Source organism: Bombina bombina, chromosome 4, assembly GCF_027579735.1.
Source record: "Bombina bombina isolate aBomBom1 chromosome 4, aBomBom1.pri, whole genome shotgun sequence".
Lineage (NCBI taxonomy): Eukaryota > Metazoa > Chordata > Amphibia > Anura > Bombinatoridae > Bombina > Bombina bombina.
The window spans coordinates 839,337,675-839,358,980 of NC_069502.1; the positions used below are offsets into that span (position 1 = coordinate 839,337,675).

Consider the following 21,306-nt stretch of genomic DNA (forward strand, 5'->3'; position numbering starts at 1 on the left):
ATTTAACATTCTATATTACGATCTTTAAGTGTTTAATGTCCTTTTCACCCCTATGCTGCTGAACCATTTCACACCCTGTGCTAAGCTGTTTCTGAGCTTTTAGATGCTGCTCACATTTAATCACTACTGAAAGTTATTTTTAAGTGAGAAACCCACAAACTATATATTGTTTTTTTCCCCAGCAGATTTAAACTATACTTTTATTTTATGTATTATGTATGTATATTCTATGATGTGTGAGAAATCAAGAACAAAATTTGTGAACAAATGCATATCTTTATTAAAATATTAATAAACATAGTTGTAAACAATACAATGTGAGTTATTTCTGACCTGTATAGTTAAAACGTTTGTGGATTTATAATTGTATTAGGTAATCTTTCTAAAATAAGCCCAAAATACCTATTCATTCAGTGGTTTTCTATATAAATTAATAACTAGAAATTAATAAATACACTTTTGTTATATTTCAGGGTAGGAGCTAATCAGCAGCGAACTTAGAGCCCTAGTGTAAACTTGTTTTGGGACCCCCCCAAAGGTAACTCAGTAGTAAGCCACAGTTAAAATACATATGTTGTTCTGTATAAAGATTTTGAGGATATATAGATACAATTTGCACTTATAAAAGGTTCCCCTGCATTAGTATTGTACACATTCTGCAAACACCTATTTATAGACCGGCTACTATGCCGCTGCCACCCCCCTTCCAGTACTTGGGCCCTGGTGCTGCTGCACCAATGATAGTTCCACTCCTGGGGCTTATCCTAATCCAGATAATGGCTTTTGGTGGCACTATTGATAGTAACACAGAGGCTCATCTTGAACAGCTACACACCTGGTAAATTTAACTTCCAGCTAGGAAAATAAAACTGATATCCCAGTGATCATCTGACAATAATCATTTCAACAATATCTATATTTCAAAGAAGGATTTATCAACACATAAATTAGGGCCTTTGAGGATATTTCTACTTCTTTGATCGGCACATGAAACTCAAATGCACATTTAATTTGTGCCATATCATTTGACTATTCAAACCTATATAGGGACCCCAGATACCCCACTCAGGACCACCTCATAACCACTTGAGATGCAGCAGGATCCTTAAACAGCGTCAAGAACTTGTACAAGAGGACCAGAATCCTCACCAGCATTTTAGACATTGTACGGATGAAAGCTCTGATTTCCTTTAATATTAATTTTTTGATTTCTAATAAGATGTGATTTCTGAATAAAAGTGAGAAAATGAAAAAGCTTTCTTTCATGTATGAATTTTCTGATGCTTAATAAGATCCATTTTCCAAGTAAAACCGTTCCCACAGACAGAACATGAAAATGCTTTCTCTCATGTATGAATTTTCTGATGCATAATGAGATTTGATTTCTGAGTAAAACATTTCCCACAGTCAGAACATGAAAATGCTTTTTCTCCTGTGTGAATTCTGTGATGCCTAATAAGATCATATTTCTCCACAAACGCTTTCCCACAGTCAGAACATGAAAATGCTTTTTCTCCTGTGTGAATTTTGTGATGCTTAACAAGAGATGATTTCTGAGTATAACATTTCCCACATTCAGAGCATGTAAATGCTTTCTCTCCTGTATGATGTTTTTGATGAACAATAAGATTTGATTTAAAAGTAAAACATTTCCCACACTCAGAACAAGAAAATGCTTTTTCTCCTGTGTGAATTTTGTGATGCTTAATAAGAGATGATTTCTGAGGAAACCATTTGCCACATTCAGAACATGAAAATGCATTCTCTCCTGTATGAGTTTTTTGATGATCGATAAGATTTGATTTCCGATTAAAACATTTCCCACAGTCAGAACATGAAAATGCTTTTTCTCCTGTGTGAATTCTGTGATGCCTAATAAGATCAAATTTCTGCATAAATCCTTTCCCACACTCAGAACATGAAAATGCTTTTTCTCCTGTGTGAATTCTTTGATGCTTAATAACATCTGATTTCCGAGTAAAACATTTCCCACATTCAGAACATGAAAATGCTTTCTCTCCTGTATGTATTTTTTGATGCTCAACAAGATTTGCTTTCCAAGTAAAACATTTCCCACAGTCAGAACATGAAAATGCTTTTTCTCCTGTGTGAATTTTCTGATGATCAATAAGACTTCTTTTATGAGCGAAACATTTCCCACATTCAGAACATGAAAATGCTTCCTCTCCTGTATGAATTTTCTGATGATTAATAAGACTTGATTTCCGAGTAAAAGATTTCCCACAGTTAGAACATGAAAATGCTTTTTCTCCTGTGTGAATTTTGAGATGCATAAAAAGAGTTGATTTCTGAGTAAAACATTTCCCACAGTCAAAACATGGAAATTCTTTTTCTCCTGTGTGAATTTTGTGATAATCAATAAGATTTGATTTCCGAGTAAAACACTTCCCACATTCAGAACATGAAAATGCTTTCTCTCCAGTATGCATTTTTTGATGATCAACGAGATTTGTTTGCCAAGTAGAACATTCCCCACAGTCAGAACATACATTTCCCATGTGGCTTCTTTGATTTTTAAAAAGACTGAAATAAGCATTTGCAGTCTGACCAGCACTAGAATTACTGCAGTTTATGAATTCACCTGTTGATAAGATATGAGTAATGTTATTTATTATTGGCATATTTTTTTTCTTTTGAGAAAATTTTAACTGTTTTGAATAAGCGTCTGCCACAAGTGTTAAAGACAGGTTATGACCCTAGGCCTTTTTTTCAATCTCCCATGCTAAAGCGTAAGGGAAGTTTACTGGACATTCAGGTCTATTTTAATGGATGCCTCTGAATTCTATCGTCTAGATTACAAGTTTTGTCTGTAAAAACTGGCGGTGCTAACAAGCCTTTTTTTCCCAGCGCACACTTTAAACAACGCTGGTATTACAAGTTTTCTAAATGGCTGCGTTAGCCTCAGAAAAGTGAGCGTTGAGCAAATTTAGCGCCACTTCTACCTGTAATACCAACGTTGCTTACGGTAGCTGTAAGATGGAAAAACGTGCTCGTGCACGATTTCCCATAGGATACAATGGGGCTGAGCTGGATGAAAAAAACCTAACACCTGCAAAAAAGCAGCGTTCAGCTCCTAACGCATCCCCATTGTTTCCTATGGGGAAACACTTTCTAAGTCTACACCTAACACCCTAACATGAACCCCGAGTCTAAACACCCCTAACCTTACACTTATTAACCTCTAATCTGCCGCCCCCAACATCGTCGCCACCAGCATTATACTATTAACCCCTAATCTGCCGCTCCGGACACCGCCGCCACCTACATTATCCCTATGAACCACTAATCTGCTGCCCCTAACATCGCCGACACCTACATTATATTTATTAACCCCTTTATTAACCCCTAATCTGCCGCCCCCAACGTCGCCGGTACTATATTAAATGTATTAACCCCTAAACCTAAGTCTAACCCTAACACCCCCTAACTCAAACCTATTTTTAATAAATCTAAATAAAATTTCTATAATTAAATAAATGATTCCTATTTAAAACTAAATACGTACCTATGAAATAAACCCTAATATAGTTACAATATAACTAATAGTTACATTGTAGCTATTTTAGGATTTATATTTATTTTACAGGCAACTTTGTATTTATTTTAACTAGGTACAATAGCTATTAAATAGTTATTGACTATTTAATAGCTACCTAGTTAAAATAATTACAAAAATACCTGTAAAATAAATCCTAACCTAAGTTACAAATACACCTAACACTACACTATCAATAAATTAATTAAATTAACTACAATTATCTAAAATAAAATACAATTAAATAAACTAGACTATATTACAAAAAAACAAACACTAAATACAAAAAATAAAAAAATATTATAAGAAGTTTAATCTAATTACACTAAATCTAAGCCCCCTAATAAAATAAAGCCCCCCAAAATAATAAAATTCCCTATCCTAAACTAAATTACAAAGTAATCAGCTCTTTTACCAGCCCTTAAAAGGGCTTTTTGTGGGGCATTGTCCCAAAGTAATCAGCTCTTTTACCTGTAAAAAAAAGAAATACAATACCCCCCCAACATTACAACCCACCACCCACACACCCCTACTCTACAGGGAGTGCAGAATTATTAGGCAAGTTGTATTTTTGAGGATTAATTTTATTATTGAACAACAACCATGTTCTCAATGAACCCAAAAAACTCATTAATATCAAAGCTGAATAGTTTTGGAAGTAGTTTTTAGTTTGTTTTTAGTTATAGCTATTTTAGGGGGATATCTGTGTGTGCAGGTGACTATTACTGTGCATAATTATTAGGCAACTTAACAAAAAACAAATATATACCCATTTCAATTATTTATTTTTACCAGTGAAACCAATATAACATCTCAACATTCACAAATATACATTTATGACATTCAAAAACAAAACAAAAACAAATCAGTGACCAATATAGCCACCTTTCTTTGCAAGGACACTCAAAAGCCTGCCATCCATGGATTCTGACAGTGTTTTGATCTGTTCACCATCAACATTGCGTGCAGCAGCAACCACAGCCTCCCAGACACTGTTCAGAGAGGTGTACTGTTTTCCCTCCTTGTAAATCTCACATTTGATGATGGACCACAGGTTCTCAATGGGGTTCAGATCAGGTGAACAAGGAGGCCATGTCATTAGATTTTCTTCTTTTATACCCTTTCTTGCCAGCCACGCTGTGGAGTACTTGGACGCGTGTGATGGAGCATTGTCCTGCATGAAAATCATGTTTTTCTTGAAGGATGCAGACTTCTTCCTGTACCACTGCTTGAAGAAGGTGTCTTCCAGAAACTGGCAGTAGGACTGGGAGTTGAGCTTGACTCCATCCTCAACCCGAAAAGGCCCCACAAGCTCATCTTTGATGATACCAGCCCAAACCAGTACTCCACCTCCACCTTGCTGGCGTCTGAGTCGGACTGGAGCTCTCTGCCCTTTACCAATCCAGCCACTCACTCTCATTTCATCAGTCCATAAAACCTTAGAAAAATCAGTCTTGAGATATTTCTTGGCCCAGTCTTGACGTTTCAGCTTGTGTGTCTTGTTCAGTGGTGGTCGTCTTTCAGCCTTTCTTACCTTGGCCATGTCTCTGAGTATTGCACACCTTGTGCTTTTGGGCACTCCAGTGATGTTGCAAATATGGCCAAACTGGTGGCAAGTGGCATCTTGGCAGCTGCACGCTTGACTTTTCTCAGTTCATGGGCAGTTATTTTGCGCCTTGGTTTTTCCACACGCTTCTTGCGACCCTGTTGACTATTTTGAATGAAACGCTTGATTGTGCGATGATCACGCTTCAGAAGCTTTGCAATTTTAAGAGTGCTGCATCCCTCTGCAAGATATCTCACTATTTTTGACTTTTCTGAGCCTGTCAAGTCCTTCTTTTGACCCATTTTGCCAAAGGAAAGGAAGTTGCCTAATAATTATACACACCTGATATAGGGTGTTGATGTCATTAGACCACACCCCTTCTCATTACAGAGATGCACATCACCTAATATGCTTAATTGGTAATAGGCTTTCGAGCCTATACAGCTTGGAGTAAGACAACATGCATAAAGAGGATGATGTGGTCAAAATACTCATTTGCCTAATAATTCTGCACTCCCTGTACAACCCACCCGATCCCCCCTTAAAAATACACTACAATACTACCCCATTGAAGATCACCATACCTTGAGCGGTGTTCACCCAGCCGGGCACCGATGGGACAGAAGAGGACATCCGGACCGGCAGAAGTCTTCATCCTATCCGGGCAAAAGAGGACATCCGGACCGGCAGACATCTTCATCCAGGCGGCATCTTCTATCTTTATCCTTCCGGAGCGGAGCCATCTTCTATCCAGCTGATGCGGAGTCATCCTCTTCAATTTAAGTCCTAACGAAGAATGAAGGTTCCTTTAACCCCTTAACAACCGAGGACGTGCAGGGTACGTCCTCTAAAAAAATACCCTTAACGACCAAGGACGTACCCTGCACGTCCTCGGTGTGGAAAGCAGCTGGAAGCGATCCTGCTCGCTTCCAGCTGCTTTCCGGTTATTGCAGTGATGCCTCGATATCGAGGCATCCTGCAATAACCCTTAGTAGCCACCCGATGCAGAGAGGGCCACTCTGTGGCCCTCTCTGCACCGGATATCTATGGCTTCCATCGTTGGTGGGTGGGAGCGTGTGTGGGAGGCGGGTGGCGGCCATCGATGGCCCAGATGATGTGGAGGGGGCGGGATCGTGGGCGGGGATGCCCGGACACGTGCACGGACGCGCACACGTGCACGGGGAGGCGGGGCGGGCGCGTGCACGGGGAGGGAGCGGGAGAGAACCGCTACATTACAGAAAATAAGTAAAGTAAAAATGTAAAAAAAAGGGAAAAAAAGGTCATCAGCGAATGTTGGGTGCTCTGTGGAGGGAGGGAAGCTACACTACAGAAAAAAAACGGGTGAAAAAAAAATAAAACCATTTTTTTTCTGCAAACTGGGTACTGGCAGACAGCTGCCAGTACCCAAGATGGCCCCCAGTAAGGCAGAGGGGGAGGGATAGAGAGCTGTTTGGGGGGGGGATCAGGGAGGTTGGGGGCTATGGGGAGATTCTACAAAGCAGCATATGTAAATATGCCCCCCCCCCAAAAAAAAAGAGAAAAAAAAAAAAACTTATTTTAGTACTGGCAGACTTTCTGCCAGTACTTAAGATGGCGGGGACAATTGTGGGGTGGGGGAGGGAAGGAAGCTGTTTGGGAGGGATCAGGGGGTGTGATGTGTCAGGTGGGAGGCTGATCTCTACTCTAAAGCTAAAATTAACCCTGCAAGCTCCCTACAAACTACCTAATTAACCCCTTCACTGCTAGCCATAATACATGTGTGATGCGCAGCAGCATTTAGCGGCCTTCTAATTACCAAAAAGCAACGCCAAAGTCATATATGTCTGCTATTTCTGAACAAAGGGGATCCCAGAGAAGCATTTACAACCATTTGTGCCATAATTGCACAAGCTGTTTGTAAATAATTTCAGTGAGAAACCTAAAATTTTGAAAAAATTAAAGTTTTTTTTTATTTGATCGCATTTGCCGGTGAAATGGTGGTATGAAATATACCAAAATGGGCCTAGATCAATACTTGGGGTTCTCTACTACACTACACTAAAGCTAAAATTAACCCTAAAAGCTCCCTACATGCTCCCTAATTAACCCCTTCACTGCTGGGCATAATACACGTGTGGTGCGCAGTGGCATTTAGCAGTCTTCTAATTACCAAAAAGCAAAGCCAAAGCCATATATCTCTGCTATTTATGAACAAAGGGGATCCAAGAGAAGCATTTACAACCATTTATTTCATAATTGCATAACTTGTTTGTAAATAATTTCAGTGAGAAACCTAAAGTTTGTGAAAAAATTTGTGAGAAAGTGAACAATTTTTTTTATTTGATCGCATTTGGCGGTGAAATGGTGGCATGAAATATACTAAAATGGGCCTAGATCAATACTTTGGGATGTCTTCTAAAAAAAAAATATATACATGTCAATGGATATTCAGGGATTCCTGAAAGATAGCAGTGTCCCAACATAACTAGCGCTAATTTTGAAAAAAAAGTGGTTTGGAAATAGCAAAGTGCTACTTGTATTTATGGCCCTATAACTTGCAAAAAAAGCAAAAAACATGTTAACATTGGGTATTTCTAAACTCAGGGCAAAATTTAGAAACTATTTAGCATGGGTGTTTTTTGGTGGTTGTAGATGTGTAACAGATTTTGGGGGTCAAAGTTAGAAAAGGTGTGTTTTTTACCATTTTTTTCCTCATATTTTATAATTTTTTTTATAGTAAATTATAAGATATGATGAAAATAATGGTATCTTTAGAAAGTCTATTTAATGGCGAGAAAAACGGTATATAATATGTGTGGGTACAGTAAATGAGTAAGAGGAAAATTACAGCTAAACACAAATGCCGCAAAAATGTAAAAATAGCCTTGGTCCCAAACGGACAGAAAATGGAAAAGTGCTGTGGTCATTAAGGGGTTAAATGACGTCATCCAAGATGGCGTTCCTCGAATTCCGATTGGCTGATAGGATTCTATCAGCCAATCGGAATTAAGGTAGGAAAAATCAGATTGGTTGATTTAATCAGCCAATCGGATTGAAGTTCAATCCGATTGGCTGATTGGATCGGCCAATAGAATGCGAGGTCAATTCTATTGGCTGATCCAACCAGCCAATCGGATTGAACTTCAATCCGATTGGCTGATTAATTCAACCAATCTGATTTTTCCTAACTTAATTCGGATTGGCTGATAGAATCCTATCAGCCAATCGGAATTCGAGGGACGCCATCTTGGATGACGTCATTTAAAGGAACCGTCATTCTTCGTTAGGACTTCGATTGAAGAGGATGGCTCCGTGTCGGCTGGATAGAAGATGGCTCCGCTCCGGAAGGATGAAGATAGAAGATGCCGCCTGGATGAAGATGTCTGCCGGTCCGGATCTCCTCTTCTGCCCCATCAGTGCCCGGCTGGGTGAACACGGCTCAAGGTAGGGTGATCTTCAATCGGGTAGTGTTAGGTTTTTTTAAGGGGGGATCGGGTTGGTTTTAGAGTAGGGGTGTGTGGGTGGTGGGCTGTAATGTTGGGTGGGGTATTGTATTTCTTTTTTTTTACAGGTAAAAGAGCTGATTACTTTGGGGCAATGCCCCGCAAAAAGCCTTTTAAGGGCTGGTAAAAGAGCTGATTACTTTGTAATTTAGTTTAGGATAGGGAATTTTATTATTTTGGGGGGCTTTTTTATTTTATTAGGGGGCTTAGATTAGGTGTAATTAGATTAAACTTCTTGTAATATTTTTTATTTTTTGTAATTTAGAGTTTGTTTTTGTAATATAGTTTAGTTTATTTAATTGTATTTTATTTTAGATAATTGTAGTTAATTTATTTAATTAATTTATTGATAGTGTAGTGTTAGGTGTATTTGTAACTTAGGTTAGGATTTATTTTACAGGTAATTTTGTAATCATTTTAACTAGGTAGCTATTAAATAGTTATTAACTATTTAATAGCTATTGTACCTAGTTAAAATAAATGCAAAGTTGCCTGTAAAATAAATATAAATCCTAAAATAGCTACAATGTAACTATTAGTTATATTGTAGCTATATTAGGGTTAATTTTATAGGTAAGTATTTAGTTTTAAATAGGATTAATTTATTTAAATATAGTAATTTTATTTTGATTTATTAAAATTATATTTAACTTAGCACTTTAGTTAAGAGCTTTATGTTCCAGCGTTAGCCCATAAAACTCTTAACTACTAACTTTTATATGCGGTAGGAGTCTTGGAGGTAGAGGCTGTACCGCTCACTTTCTCCAAGACTTGTAATACCAGCGTTAGGCAAATCCCATTAAAAAGATAGGATACGCAATTGATTTAAGGGAATTTGAGGTATGGAAAAGTCGCGGAAAAAAAGTGAGCGGTAGACCCTTTCCTGCCTGACTCGTAATACCAGTGAGCGTTAAAAAGCAGCATTAGGACCCCTTAACGCTGCTTTTTAAAGATAACGCAGAACTCGTAATCTAGCCGTATATTTGTCAATCCCTAAAATAAATAGAAATTTATGTCATTATTTTATATCTATTATTTTCCTTAAATGCATGTAGCGCTTTTAAAATTGTGTTCAAAGATAATGTTAGTAATGCAATTATTTCAGATCCAAACCTATTCTTTATAGCCATTGCTTATGTGCGCTTTTTCTAATGTTGGCTTTATACCACGTCCTTTACCTGTAATGAAAATCAGATTTTCATTTTATATATATAAAATGTAATGTATAATATTTAAAATAACTATGCAGTGAACATGAACAAATAAATATTTCTGGAATTAATTTAACTATTAATTTTATGGATTGTAATTAAAAAAAATCATGCTGTTAAAATGATGTTCACATAAAATGTAATTGATAAAATCAGCCACAAAACTATATTACAAATTTAACTAGTTATGGAAAATGACAGATAACCAATATGTATTGTTCTGCTTGAATGACCCAAAAGCAAGAACCAACAATACCCATAAGCAAGTTGGTGCAGACCCTTAAAGGGACAGTCTACACCAGAATTTTTAATTGTTTTAAAAGATAGATAATCCCTTTATTACCCATTCCCCAGTTTTGCATAACCAACACAGTTATATTAATATACTTTTAACCTCTGTGTTTATCTTGTATCTAAACCTCTGCAAACTGCCCCTTTATTTCAGGTCTTTTGACAGACTTGCAGTTAAGCCAATCAGTGCCTGCTCCCAGATAACTTCACGTGCACGAGCACAGTGTTATCTATATGAAATACATGAACTAACACCCTCTAGTGGTGAAAAACTGTTAAAATGCATTCTGAAAAGAGGTGGCCTTCAAGGTCTAAGAAATTAGCATATGAACCTCCTAGGTTAAGCTTTCAACTAAGAATACCAAGAGAACAAAGCAAAATTGGTGATAAAAGTAAATTGATAAATGCTCTATCTGAATCATGAAAGTTTTTTTTGGCCTAGACTGTCCCTTTAAAGAGTAAATTAAAAATTTTGTAAAATAAAGAACATTCAAAGTGGGTACACTGCCCCTCTTCACAAAGTAAGGGAATTCAGCACTCTGATTCAGCTCGCTTTTCAAAGAGTATATAGTCTAAAAAAGTAAATTTATGCTTACCTGTTAAATTAATTTCTTCTACGATATGACGAGTCCACGGATTTCATTCTTACATGTGGGATTTATCCTCCTGCTAACAGGAAGTGGCAAAGAGCACCACAGCAGAGCTGTATATATAGCTCCTCCCTTCCCTCCACCTCCAGTCATTCGACCGAAGTTAGGAAGAGAAAGGAAAAGCCAAAGGTGCAGAGGTAACTGAAGTTAATAAAAAATATAAAATAATCTAAATCTGTCTTAAAAATGACAGTGTGGGCCGTGGACTCGTCATATCATAGAAGAAATTAATTTATCAGGTAAGCATAAATTTACTTTTCTTCTACAAGATATGACGAGTCCACGGATATCATCCTTACATGTGGGATACAATACCAAAGCTACAGGACACGGATGAAAGGGAGGGACAAGACAGAGACCTAAATGGAAGGCACCACTGCTTGAAGAACCTTTCTCCCAAAACCAGCCTCAGAAGAAGCAAAAGTATCAAATTTGGAAAATTTGGAAAAAGTGTGAAGAGACGACCAAGTCGCAGCCTTGCAAATCTGTTCAACAGAAGCATTGTTTTTAAATGCCCATGAGGAAGCCACAGCCCTAGTAGAATGAGCCGTAATTCTTTCAGGAGGCTGCTGTCCAGCAGTCTCATATGCCAGACGGATGATACTCTTCAGCCAAAAAGAAAGGGAGGTAGCTGTAGCTTTCTGACCCCTACGCTTTCCAGAAAAACAATAAATAATGAATATGATTGACGGAAATCCTTAGTCACCTGCAAGTATAACTTCAGGGCACGGACCACGTCCAGGTTATGCAACATACGCTCCTTCTTAGAAGAAGGGTTAGGATACAATGAAGGAACAACTATTTCCTGATTAATAGTCTTATTAGAAACAACCTTAGGAAGGAACCCAGGTTTCGTACGTAAAACCACCTTATCAGAATGGAAGATAAGATAAGGCGAATCACATTGTAATGCTGAAAGCTCAGAAACTCTACAAGCAGAAGAAATAGTAAAAAAAAAAAACAACTTTCCAAGATAACAACTTAATATCTATGGAATGCATGGGTTCAAACGGAACCCCTTGAAGAACATTCAGAACTAACATTCAGAATCATCTTATGATAGATCTTTCTGGTTACTGGCTTACGTGCCTGAATCAAAGTATCGATGACTGAATCAGAGAAACCCCGCTTAGATAAAATCAAGCGTTCAATCTCCAAGCAGTCAGCAGCAGAGAAATTAGATTGGTCCTCTCTGCCACGGAGGCAGAGAGGACATGTCCACTAGATCTGCATACCAAGTCCTGCATGGCCACGCAGGCGCGAGTAGAATTACTGAAGCTCTCTCCTGTTTGATCCGAGCAATCACCCGGGGAAGGAGAGGAAATGGTGGAAACACATAAGACAGGTTGAACGACCAAGGCACTGCCAGAGCATCTATCAGTTTGGCCTGAGGATCCCTCGACCTGGATCCGTATCTTGGGAGCTTGGCATTCTGTCGAGACGCCATCAGATCCAATTCCGGTCTGCCCCATCGGAGAATCAGTGAGGCAAATACCTCCGGGTGGAGTTCCCACTCCCCCGGATGAAAAGCCTGACGGCTTAAAAAGTCTGCTTCCCAGTTGTCCGCTCCTGGGATGTAGATTGCTGACAGATAACAAGAGTGGGTCTCCGCCCATCAAATTATTTTGGATACTTCTGTCATCGCTAAGGAACTCCGTTCCTCCCTGATGATTGATGTAAGCCACAGTCGTGATGTTGTCCGACTGGAATCTGATGAATTTGGCCAAAGCCAACTGAGGCCATGCCTGAAGCGCATTGAATATTGCTCTCAATTCCAGAATATTGATTGGCAGTAGAGACTCCACCTGAGTCCATACACCCTGAGCCTTCAGGGAATTCCAGACTGCACCCCAGCCCAGTAGACTGGCGTCCGTTGTCACTATCACCCACGAGGGTCTGCGGAAACATGTCCCTTGGGACAGATGATCCGGTGACAACCACCAAAGAAGAGAGTCTCTGGTCTCTTGATCCAGATTTATCGGAGGAGATAAATTTGCATAGTCCCCATTCCACTGACCGAGCATGCACAGTTGCAGTGGTCAGAGATGAAACCAAGCAAACGGAATGATGTCCATTGCCGCCACCATCAATCCAATTACCTCCATACACTGAGCTACTGATGGCCGAGGATTGGACTGAAGGGCTCGGCATGTATTTAGAATTTTTGACTTCCTGACCTCCATCAGAAATATCTTCATGTCTATAGAATCTATCAGAGTTCCCAAGAAGGGAACCCTTGTCCGTGGAATTAGTGAACTCTTTTCTAGATTCACCTTCCACCCGTGAGTTCTCAGAAAGGACAACACTGTGTCTGTATGAGACTTTGTCAGATGATAAGTTGACACCTGAATCAAAATATCATCCAGATAAGGCGCCACTGCAATGCCCCGCAGCTTGAGAACTGCCAGAAGGGACCCTAGAACCTTAGTGAAGATCATGGGTGCTGTGGCCAACCCGAAGGGAAGAGCCACAAACTGAAAATGTTTGTCCAGAAAGGCAAACCTTAGGAGCTGATGATGATCCTTGTGGATAGGAATATGAAGATATGCATCCTTCAAGTCCACGGTAGTCATATATTGACCCTCCTGGATCATTGGTAAAATTGTTCGGATGGTCTCCATCTTGAAGGATGGAACTCTGAGAAACTTGTTTAGACTCTTGAGGTCCAAAATAGGTCTGAACGTTCCCTCTTTTTTGGGAACCACAAAAAGATTTGAGTAAAATCCCTGTCCCTGTTCTAGTCTTGGAACGGGACGAATTACTCCCATAGTAGAGAGGTCTTTTACACAACGTAAGAACGCCTCTCTTTTTATCTGGTTTACAGACAATCGTGAAAGAAGAAATCTCCCTCTTGGGAGAAAATGTTTGAATTACAGTTGATACTCGTGGGTCACGATTTCCAGTGCCCAGGGGTCCTGAACATCTCTTACCCAAGCCTGGGTAAAGAAAGAAAGTCTGTCCCCTACTAGATACGGTCCCAGATCGGGGGCCGCCCCTTCATGCTGCCTTTGTGGCAGCAGCGGGCTTCTTGGGTTGTTTACCCTTGTTCCAAGCCTGGTTGGGTCACTAGACGGACTTGGCATGAGCAAAATTCCCTTCCTGCTTTGTGGAGGAAGAGGCAGAAGAGGGTACTCCTTTAAAATTCTGAAAGGAACGAAAATTATTTTGTTTACCCCTCATCTTAACAGACTTATCCTGAGGTAGAGCGTGACCTTTACCTCCAGTAATGTCAGAAATTATTTCCTTCAACTCAGGCCCGAATAGGGTCTTACCCTTGAAAGGAATAGCCAAGAGCTTTGATTTAGATGACACATCAGCAGACCACGTTTTTAACCATAACGCTCTACGCGCTAAAATGGCAAATCCTGCATTTTTTGCGGCCAACTTAGCAATTTGAAAGGCGGCATCTATAATAAAAGAATTAGCTAGCTTGAGAGTCTTAATTCTATCTAAAATATCCTCTAAAGGGGTCTAAACCTTAAGAGACTCTTCTAGAGCATCAAACCAGAAAGCCGCTGCAGTAGTAACTGGAACAATGCAGGCTGTCGGTTGTAAAAGGAAACCCTGATGAATAAAGAATTTCTTTAGAAGACCCTCTAACTTCTTATCCATAGGGTCTTTGAAAGCACAACTGTCCTCAATAGGAATAGTTGTACGCTTAGCCAGGGTAGATATAGCTCCCTCCACCTTAGGGACAGTTTGCCAAGAGTCCCGAATGATGTCTGATATGGGATACATTTTCTTGAAATTAGGAGGAGGAGAGAACGGTATACCCGGTCTGTCCCACTCCTTCTTTATAATCTCTGAGATTCTCTTAGGAACAGGAAAAACATCAGTGTAAGCGGGAACTTCCAGATATTTGTCCATTTTACACAATTTCTCTGGTGGTACCATAATAGGGTCACAGTCATCAAGAGTTGCTAAAACCTCCCTAAGTAACAGGCGGAGGTGTTCCAGCTTAAATTTAAAGGACATGACTGTCTGAGGTAACACACTTCCCGATTCCGAAAGTTCTCCCTCAGACAAAAGTTCCCTGACCCCCAACTCAGATCCCTGTGAGGGTACATCGGAAAACAGAATTTATGTTTACCTGATAAATTTCTTTCTCCTACGGTGTATCCGGTCCACGGCTTCATCCTTACTTGTGGGATATTCTCAATCCCTACAGGAAGTGGCAAAGAGAGCACACAGCAGAGCTGTCCATATAGCTCCCCTCAGGCTCCGCCCCCCCAGACATTCGACCGACGGTTAGGAGAAAAAGGAGAACCATAGGGTGCAGTGGTGACTGTAGATTACAAAAAATAAATTTAAACCTGACCAAAATGCCAGGGCGGGCCATGGACCGGATACACCGTAGGAGAAAGAAATTTATCAGGTAAACATAAATTCTGTTTTCTCCTACATTGGTGTATCCGGTCCACGGCTTCATCCTTACTTGTGGGAACCAATACCAAAGCTTTAGGACACGGATGAAGGGAGGGAACAAGTCAGGTAACCTAAACGGAAGGCACCACTGCTTGCAAAACCTTTCTCCCAAAAATAGCCTCCGCAGAAGCAAAAGTATTGAATTTGTAAAATTTGGCAAACGTATGCAGTGAAGACCAAGTCGCTGCCTTACAAATCTGTTCAACAGAAGCCTCATTCTTGAAAGCCCATGTGGAAGCCACAGCTCTAGTAGAGTGAGCTGTAATTCGTTCAGGAGGCTGCCTTCCAGCAGTCTCATAAGCCAACCGGATGATGCTTTTCAGCCAGAAAGACAGAGAGGTCGCAGTCGCCTTTTGACCTCTCCTCTTGCCAGAATAGACGACAAACAAGGACGATGTTTGTCTGAAGTCTTTAGTTGCTTTTAGATAAAACTTCAAAGCACGAACCACATCAAGATTGTGTAACAGACGTTCCTTGTTAGAAACTGGATTAGGACACATAGAAGGAACAACTATTTCCTGATTGATATTCTTATTGGAAACCACTTTTGGAAGAAAACCAGGTTTGGTATGTAAAACAACCTTATCTGTATGAAACACCAGATAGGGTGAATTAGACTGCAAAGCAGACAATTCAGAAACTCTTCTAGCAGAAGAAATAGCTACTAAAAACAAAACTTTCCAAGATAGTAACTTAATATCTATGGAATGTAGAGGTTCAAACGGAACCCCTTGAAGAACTGAAAGAACTAAATTTAGACTCCATGGAGGAGCCACAGGTCTGTAGACAGGCTTGATTCTGACTAAAGCCTGTACAAACGCCTGAATATCTGGCATGGCTGCCAGACACTTGTGTAACAAAACAGACAGAGCAGATATCTGTCCCTTTAAAGAACTAGCTGACAGACTTTTCTCCAATCCTTCTTGGAGAAAAGATAGTATCCTTGGAATCCTAATCTTACTCCATGAGTAACCCTTGGATTCGCACCAACAAAGATATCTGCGCCATATCTTATGGTAAATTTTCTGGTGACAGGCTTTCTAGCCTGGATCAGAGTATCTATAACTGATTCCGAAAACCCACGCTTAGATAGAATCAAGCGTTCAATCTCCAAGCAGTCAGTTGCAGAGAAACTAGGTTTGGATGTTCGAATGGACCTTGAATTAGAAGGTCCTGCCTCAAAGGCAGCTTCCATGGTGGAACCGATGACATATTCACCAGGTCTGCATACCAAGTCCTGCGTGGCCACGCAGGAGCTATCAGAATTACCGAAGCCTTCTCCTGTTTGATCCTGGCTACTAGCCGGGGGAGAAGGGGAAACTGTGACGGTTTTGGACGACACATCCGCCGACCACGATTTTAGCCAAAGCGCCCTACACGCGACTATTGCGAAACCAGAATTTTTCGCCGCTAATTTAGCTAACTGAAAAGCGGCATCTGTAATGAAAGAATTAGCCAACTTCAGGGCGTGAATTCTGTCCATGACTTCATCATAAGAAGTCTCCTTCTGGAGCGAGTTTTCTAATTCCTCAAACCAAAAAGCAGCTGCAGTGGTTACAGGAATAATGCAAGAAATTGGTTGAAGAAGAAAACCTTGTTGAACAAAAATTTTCTTAAGTAAACCTTCTAATTTTTTATCCATAGGATCTTTGAAAGCGCAACTGTCTTCTATTGGTATAGTTGTGCGCTTAGCTAGCGTTGAAACTGCCCCCTCTACCTTAGGGACCGTCTGCCACGCGTCCCTTCTGGGGTCAACAATGGGGAACATTTTCTTAAATATAGGAGGGGGAACAAAAGGTACACCTGGCTTCTCCCACTCCTTATTCACTATATCCGCCACCCTCTTAGGTATCGGAAACGCATCAGTGTGTACTGGGACCTCTAAGAATTTATCCATTTTACACAATTTTTCTGGGACCACCAAAAGGTCACAATCATCAAGAGTAGCTAGGACCTCCTTAAGTAGAGCGCGGAGGTGTTCAAGCTTAAATTTAAATGCTATGGTATCAGGCTCTGCCTGCTGCGAAACGTTTCCTGTGTCAGAAATTTCTCCCTCAGACAGGCCCTCCCTCACCGCCAAGTCAGATTGATGTGAGGGAACTACAGATAAATTATCCTCTGCGTCTGCTTGCTCATTTTCTGTATTTAAAACTGAGCAATCACGCTTCCTAGGAAAAGCTGGCAGTTTGGATAAAAATGCTGAGAGAGAATTATCCATTACTGCTGCTAACTGTTGCATAGTAATAGCAATTGGCGCGCTAGATGTACTGGGCATCGCTTGCGCGGGCATAGCTGGTGTTGACACAGAAGGAGAGGATAGTGAGCTATCCTCACTACCTTCAGCTAAAGAATCATTATGGGCTATATCTTTAAGCGTGATTGTACGGTCCTTAAGCTGTTTGGACGCTATGGCACACTTCACACACAAATTTAATGGGGGAACCACCTTGGCCTTTGAACATACAGAACATAGGTTATCTGAAGGGTCAGACATGTTTGACAGACTTAAACAGATTTTCAATGCAATAAAAATTATTTTTGACAAAAACGTTACTGTGTCTTTAAATAATAAAAGTGCACACTTTATTACTAAAACATCAAAAAAACATCCGATTTTAATGAAATTTTCACCACAGTGTCTTAATGCTTTGAAATGATTGCACACAAATGTTCAGACCAATTAACCCCTTAATGCCCAAACCGGAGCTAATAACAGCAATTAACCTGTTAAAAACACTACAGTACTATGCCACAGCTTCCACTGTGGCCTTTACCTTCCTTAGGGATTATTTTAGTAGGAAATAAGCCTCTCTGGAGTCTTTTCTGATGCCTCTGGACTCCCCACGTGAAGCTGCATGAACTGCCTAAGCAAAACAACTGTGCAATTGAGGCCTGAAAATGAGGCCTCCTCCCTCTTCATTCCAGAGTGGAGGGGCCTTTCTGACTAGAATAGGTGTCCAAATAAGTGCCAGGCGCAAAATAAAACCCCAAAAGTGTTTTAAAGTCTGAAAAAACACCTTATTTAAAGTGAAAACATGCTAAAAAGCAATCGATTTAGCCCACAATAGTGTCAACCAGCATAGAGCCCTTAATATAAGCCATAATTTTATACAGAGTCTAAGAAAAATGGATTACTTATCCCAGAGGGGATTGCTGACAGTCTTCTAGCATTACTAGGTCTTGTTAGAAAAATGACTGATCATACCTGAAGCAGTTAAGCCTGCAAACTGTTCCCCCCAACTGAAGTTCTCTGGTTTCAACAGTCCTGCGTGGGAACAGCAATGGATTTTAGTTACTGGTGCTAAAATCATATTCCTCTCGGCAGAAATCTTCATCACTTTCTGCTGCAGAGTAAATAGTACAGCCGGGACTATTTTAAAATAACAAACTCTTGATAGAAGAATAAAAAACTACAACTAAACACCACATACTCTTTACCACCCCTGTGGAGATGCTATTAGTTAGAGTGGCAAAGAGAATGACTGGGGGGGCGGAGCCTGAGGGGAGCTATATGGACAGCTCTGCTGTGTGCTCTCTTTGCCACTTCCTGTAGGGATTGAGAATATCCCACAAGTAAGGATGAAGCCGTGGACCGGATACACCAATGTAGGAGAAATAGCCAACAAAGCATCAGAGGACTCAGTATTTACATTGATTCCTGTCCTACTGCGTTTACCCTGTAACACTGGTAATTTAGATAATACCTCTGTAAGGGTAGTTTACATAACTGCAGCCATATCATGCAGAGTAAAATAATTAGACGTGGTTGAGGAACCTGGCGTCGCTTGGGTGGGCGTTAAAGGTTGTGACACTTGGGGAGAATTAGGCGGCATATCCTGATTCTCTTCAGACTGAGAATCATCCTTAGGCACACTTTCTTTACATAAAATATGCTTTTTACATTGTAAGGCCCTTTCAGTACAAGAGATACACATAGTAAGAGGGGGTTCCACAATGGCCTCTAAACACATAGAACAAAGACGCCTAGATTTAGAGTTTGGCGTTAGCCATCAAAAGCAGCGTTAAAGGGTCCAAACGCTGCTTTTTTGCGTATCCTATCTTTTCAATGGGATTTGCCTAACGCTGGTATTACGAGTCTTGGAAGAAGTGAGCGGTAGATCCTCTACCGACAAGACTCCTACCGTCAAAAAAAGTCAGTAGTTAAAAGCTTTATGGGCTAACGCGGGAACATAAAGCTCTTAACTACTGTGCTATAAAGTACACTAACACCCATAAACTACCTAAATCGAGGCCCCCCCACATCGCAAACCCTATAATAATTTTTTTTAACCCCTAATCTGCCGCTCCGGACACCACCGCAACCTACATTATCCCAATGAATCCCTAATCTGCTGCCCCTAACATCGCCGACACCTATATTATATTTATTACCCCCCCAACGTCGCCGCCACCTACCTACACTTATCAACCCCTAATCTGCCGACTTTATGTATTAACCCCTAAACCGCCGCACTCCCGCCTCGCAAACACTATAATAAATTTTATTAACCCCTAATCTGCCCTCCCTAACATCGCCGCCACCTACCTACAAATATTAACCCCTAATCTGCTGCCCCCACCGTCGCCGCTACTATAATAAAGTTATTAACCCCTAAACCAAAGTCTAACCCTAACACCCCCCTAAATTAAATATAATTTAAATTTAACAAAATAAATTTACTATAATTAAATAAATTAAATTAATCCTATTTAAAACTAAATACTTACCTATGAAATAAACCCTAATATAGCTACAATATAACTAATAGTTACATTGTAGCTATTTTAGGATTTATATTTATTTTACAGGCAACTTTGTATTTATTTTAACTAGGTACAATAGCTATTAAATAGTTATTGACTATTTAATAGCTACCTAGTTAAAATAATTACAAAATTACCTGTAAAATAAATCCTAACCTAAGTTACAAATACACCTAACACTACACTATCAATAAATTAATTAAATAAATTAACTACAATTAGCTAAACTAAAATACAATTAAATAAACTAATCTATAATACAAAAAAACACAAAATTACAGAAAAAAAAAAAAAATTACAAGAAGTTTAAACTAATTACACCTAATCTAAGCCCCTAATAAAATAAAAAAGCCCCCCAAAATAATAAAATGCCCTACCCTATTCTAAATTACAAAGTAATCAGTTTTTTTACCAGCCCTTAAAAGGGCTTTTTGCGGGGCATTGCCCCAAAGTAATCAGCTCTTTTACCTGTAACAAAAATACAACCCCCCCCCAACATTAAAACCCACCACCCACATACCCCTACTCTAACCCACCCAAACCCCCTTAAATAAACCTAACACTAACCCCCTGAAGATCTCCCTACCTTGAGTCGTCTTCACCCAGCCGAGCCGAATTCTTCATCCAAGTGGAGCAAGAAGAGGTCCTCCATCCGGTAGAAGTTTTCATCCAAGTGGGGCAAGAAGAGGTCTTCCATCCGGTAGAAGTCTTTATCCAAGCGGCGTCTTCTATCTTCATCCATCCGGAGCGGAGCGGAGCCATCTTCCATACAGCCGACGCGGAGCCATCCTCTTCAAGCGACGGACTAACGACGAATGACGGTTCCTTTAAGGGACATCATCCAAGATGGGTACCTCGAATTCCGATTGGCTGATAGAATTCTATCAGCCAATCGGAATTACGGTAGGAAAAATCTGATTGGCCGATTCAATCAGCCAATCAGATTGAAGTTCAATCCGATTGGCTGATTGTAATTTAGTGTTTTTTTTTTTTGTATTATAAATTAGTTTATTTAATTGTATTTCAGTTTAGCTAATTGTAGTTAATTTATTTAATTAATTTATTGATAGTGTAGTGTTAGGTGTATTTGTAACGTAGGTTAGGATTTATTTTACAGGTAATTTTGTAATTATTTTAACTAGGTAGCTATTAAAAATAGTTATTAACTATTTAATAGCTATTGTACCTAGTTAAAATAAATACAAAGTTGCCTGTAAAATAAATATAAATCCTAAAATAGCTACAATGTAACTATTAGTTATATTGTAGCTATATTAGGGTTTATTTCATAGGTAAGTATTTAGTTTTAAATAGGATTAATTTATTTAATTATAGTAAATTTATTTCGTTAAATTTAAATTATATTTAAGTTAGGGGGGTG

The 21,306-nt window shown here is 39.7% G+C and overlaps 1 protein-coding gene across 1 annotated transcript in view; it reads right to left on the minus strand.

Moving 5' to 3' along the window:
* Window positions 1-256: 256 nt before the first annotated feature.
* Window positions 257-21,306, minus strand: part of LOC128657221 (gastrula zinc finger protein XlCGF26.1-like) — an 88,258-nt gene continuing 67,208 nt past the window's right edge. The window contains exon 5 of the mRNA XM_053711480.1: window positions 257-2,602. Coding sequence (XP_053567455.1) covers window positions 1,347-2,602 — 1,256 coding nt within the window. The 3' untranslated portion in view covers window positions 257-1,346. The remainder of the gene's footprint in view (window positions 2,603-21,306) is intronic.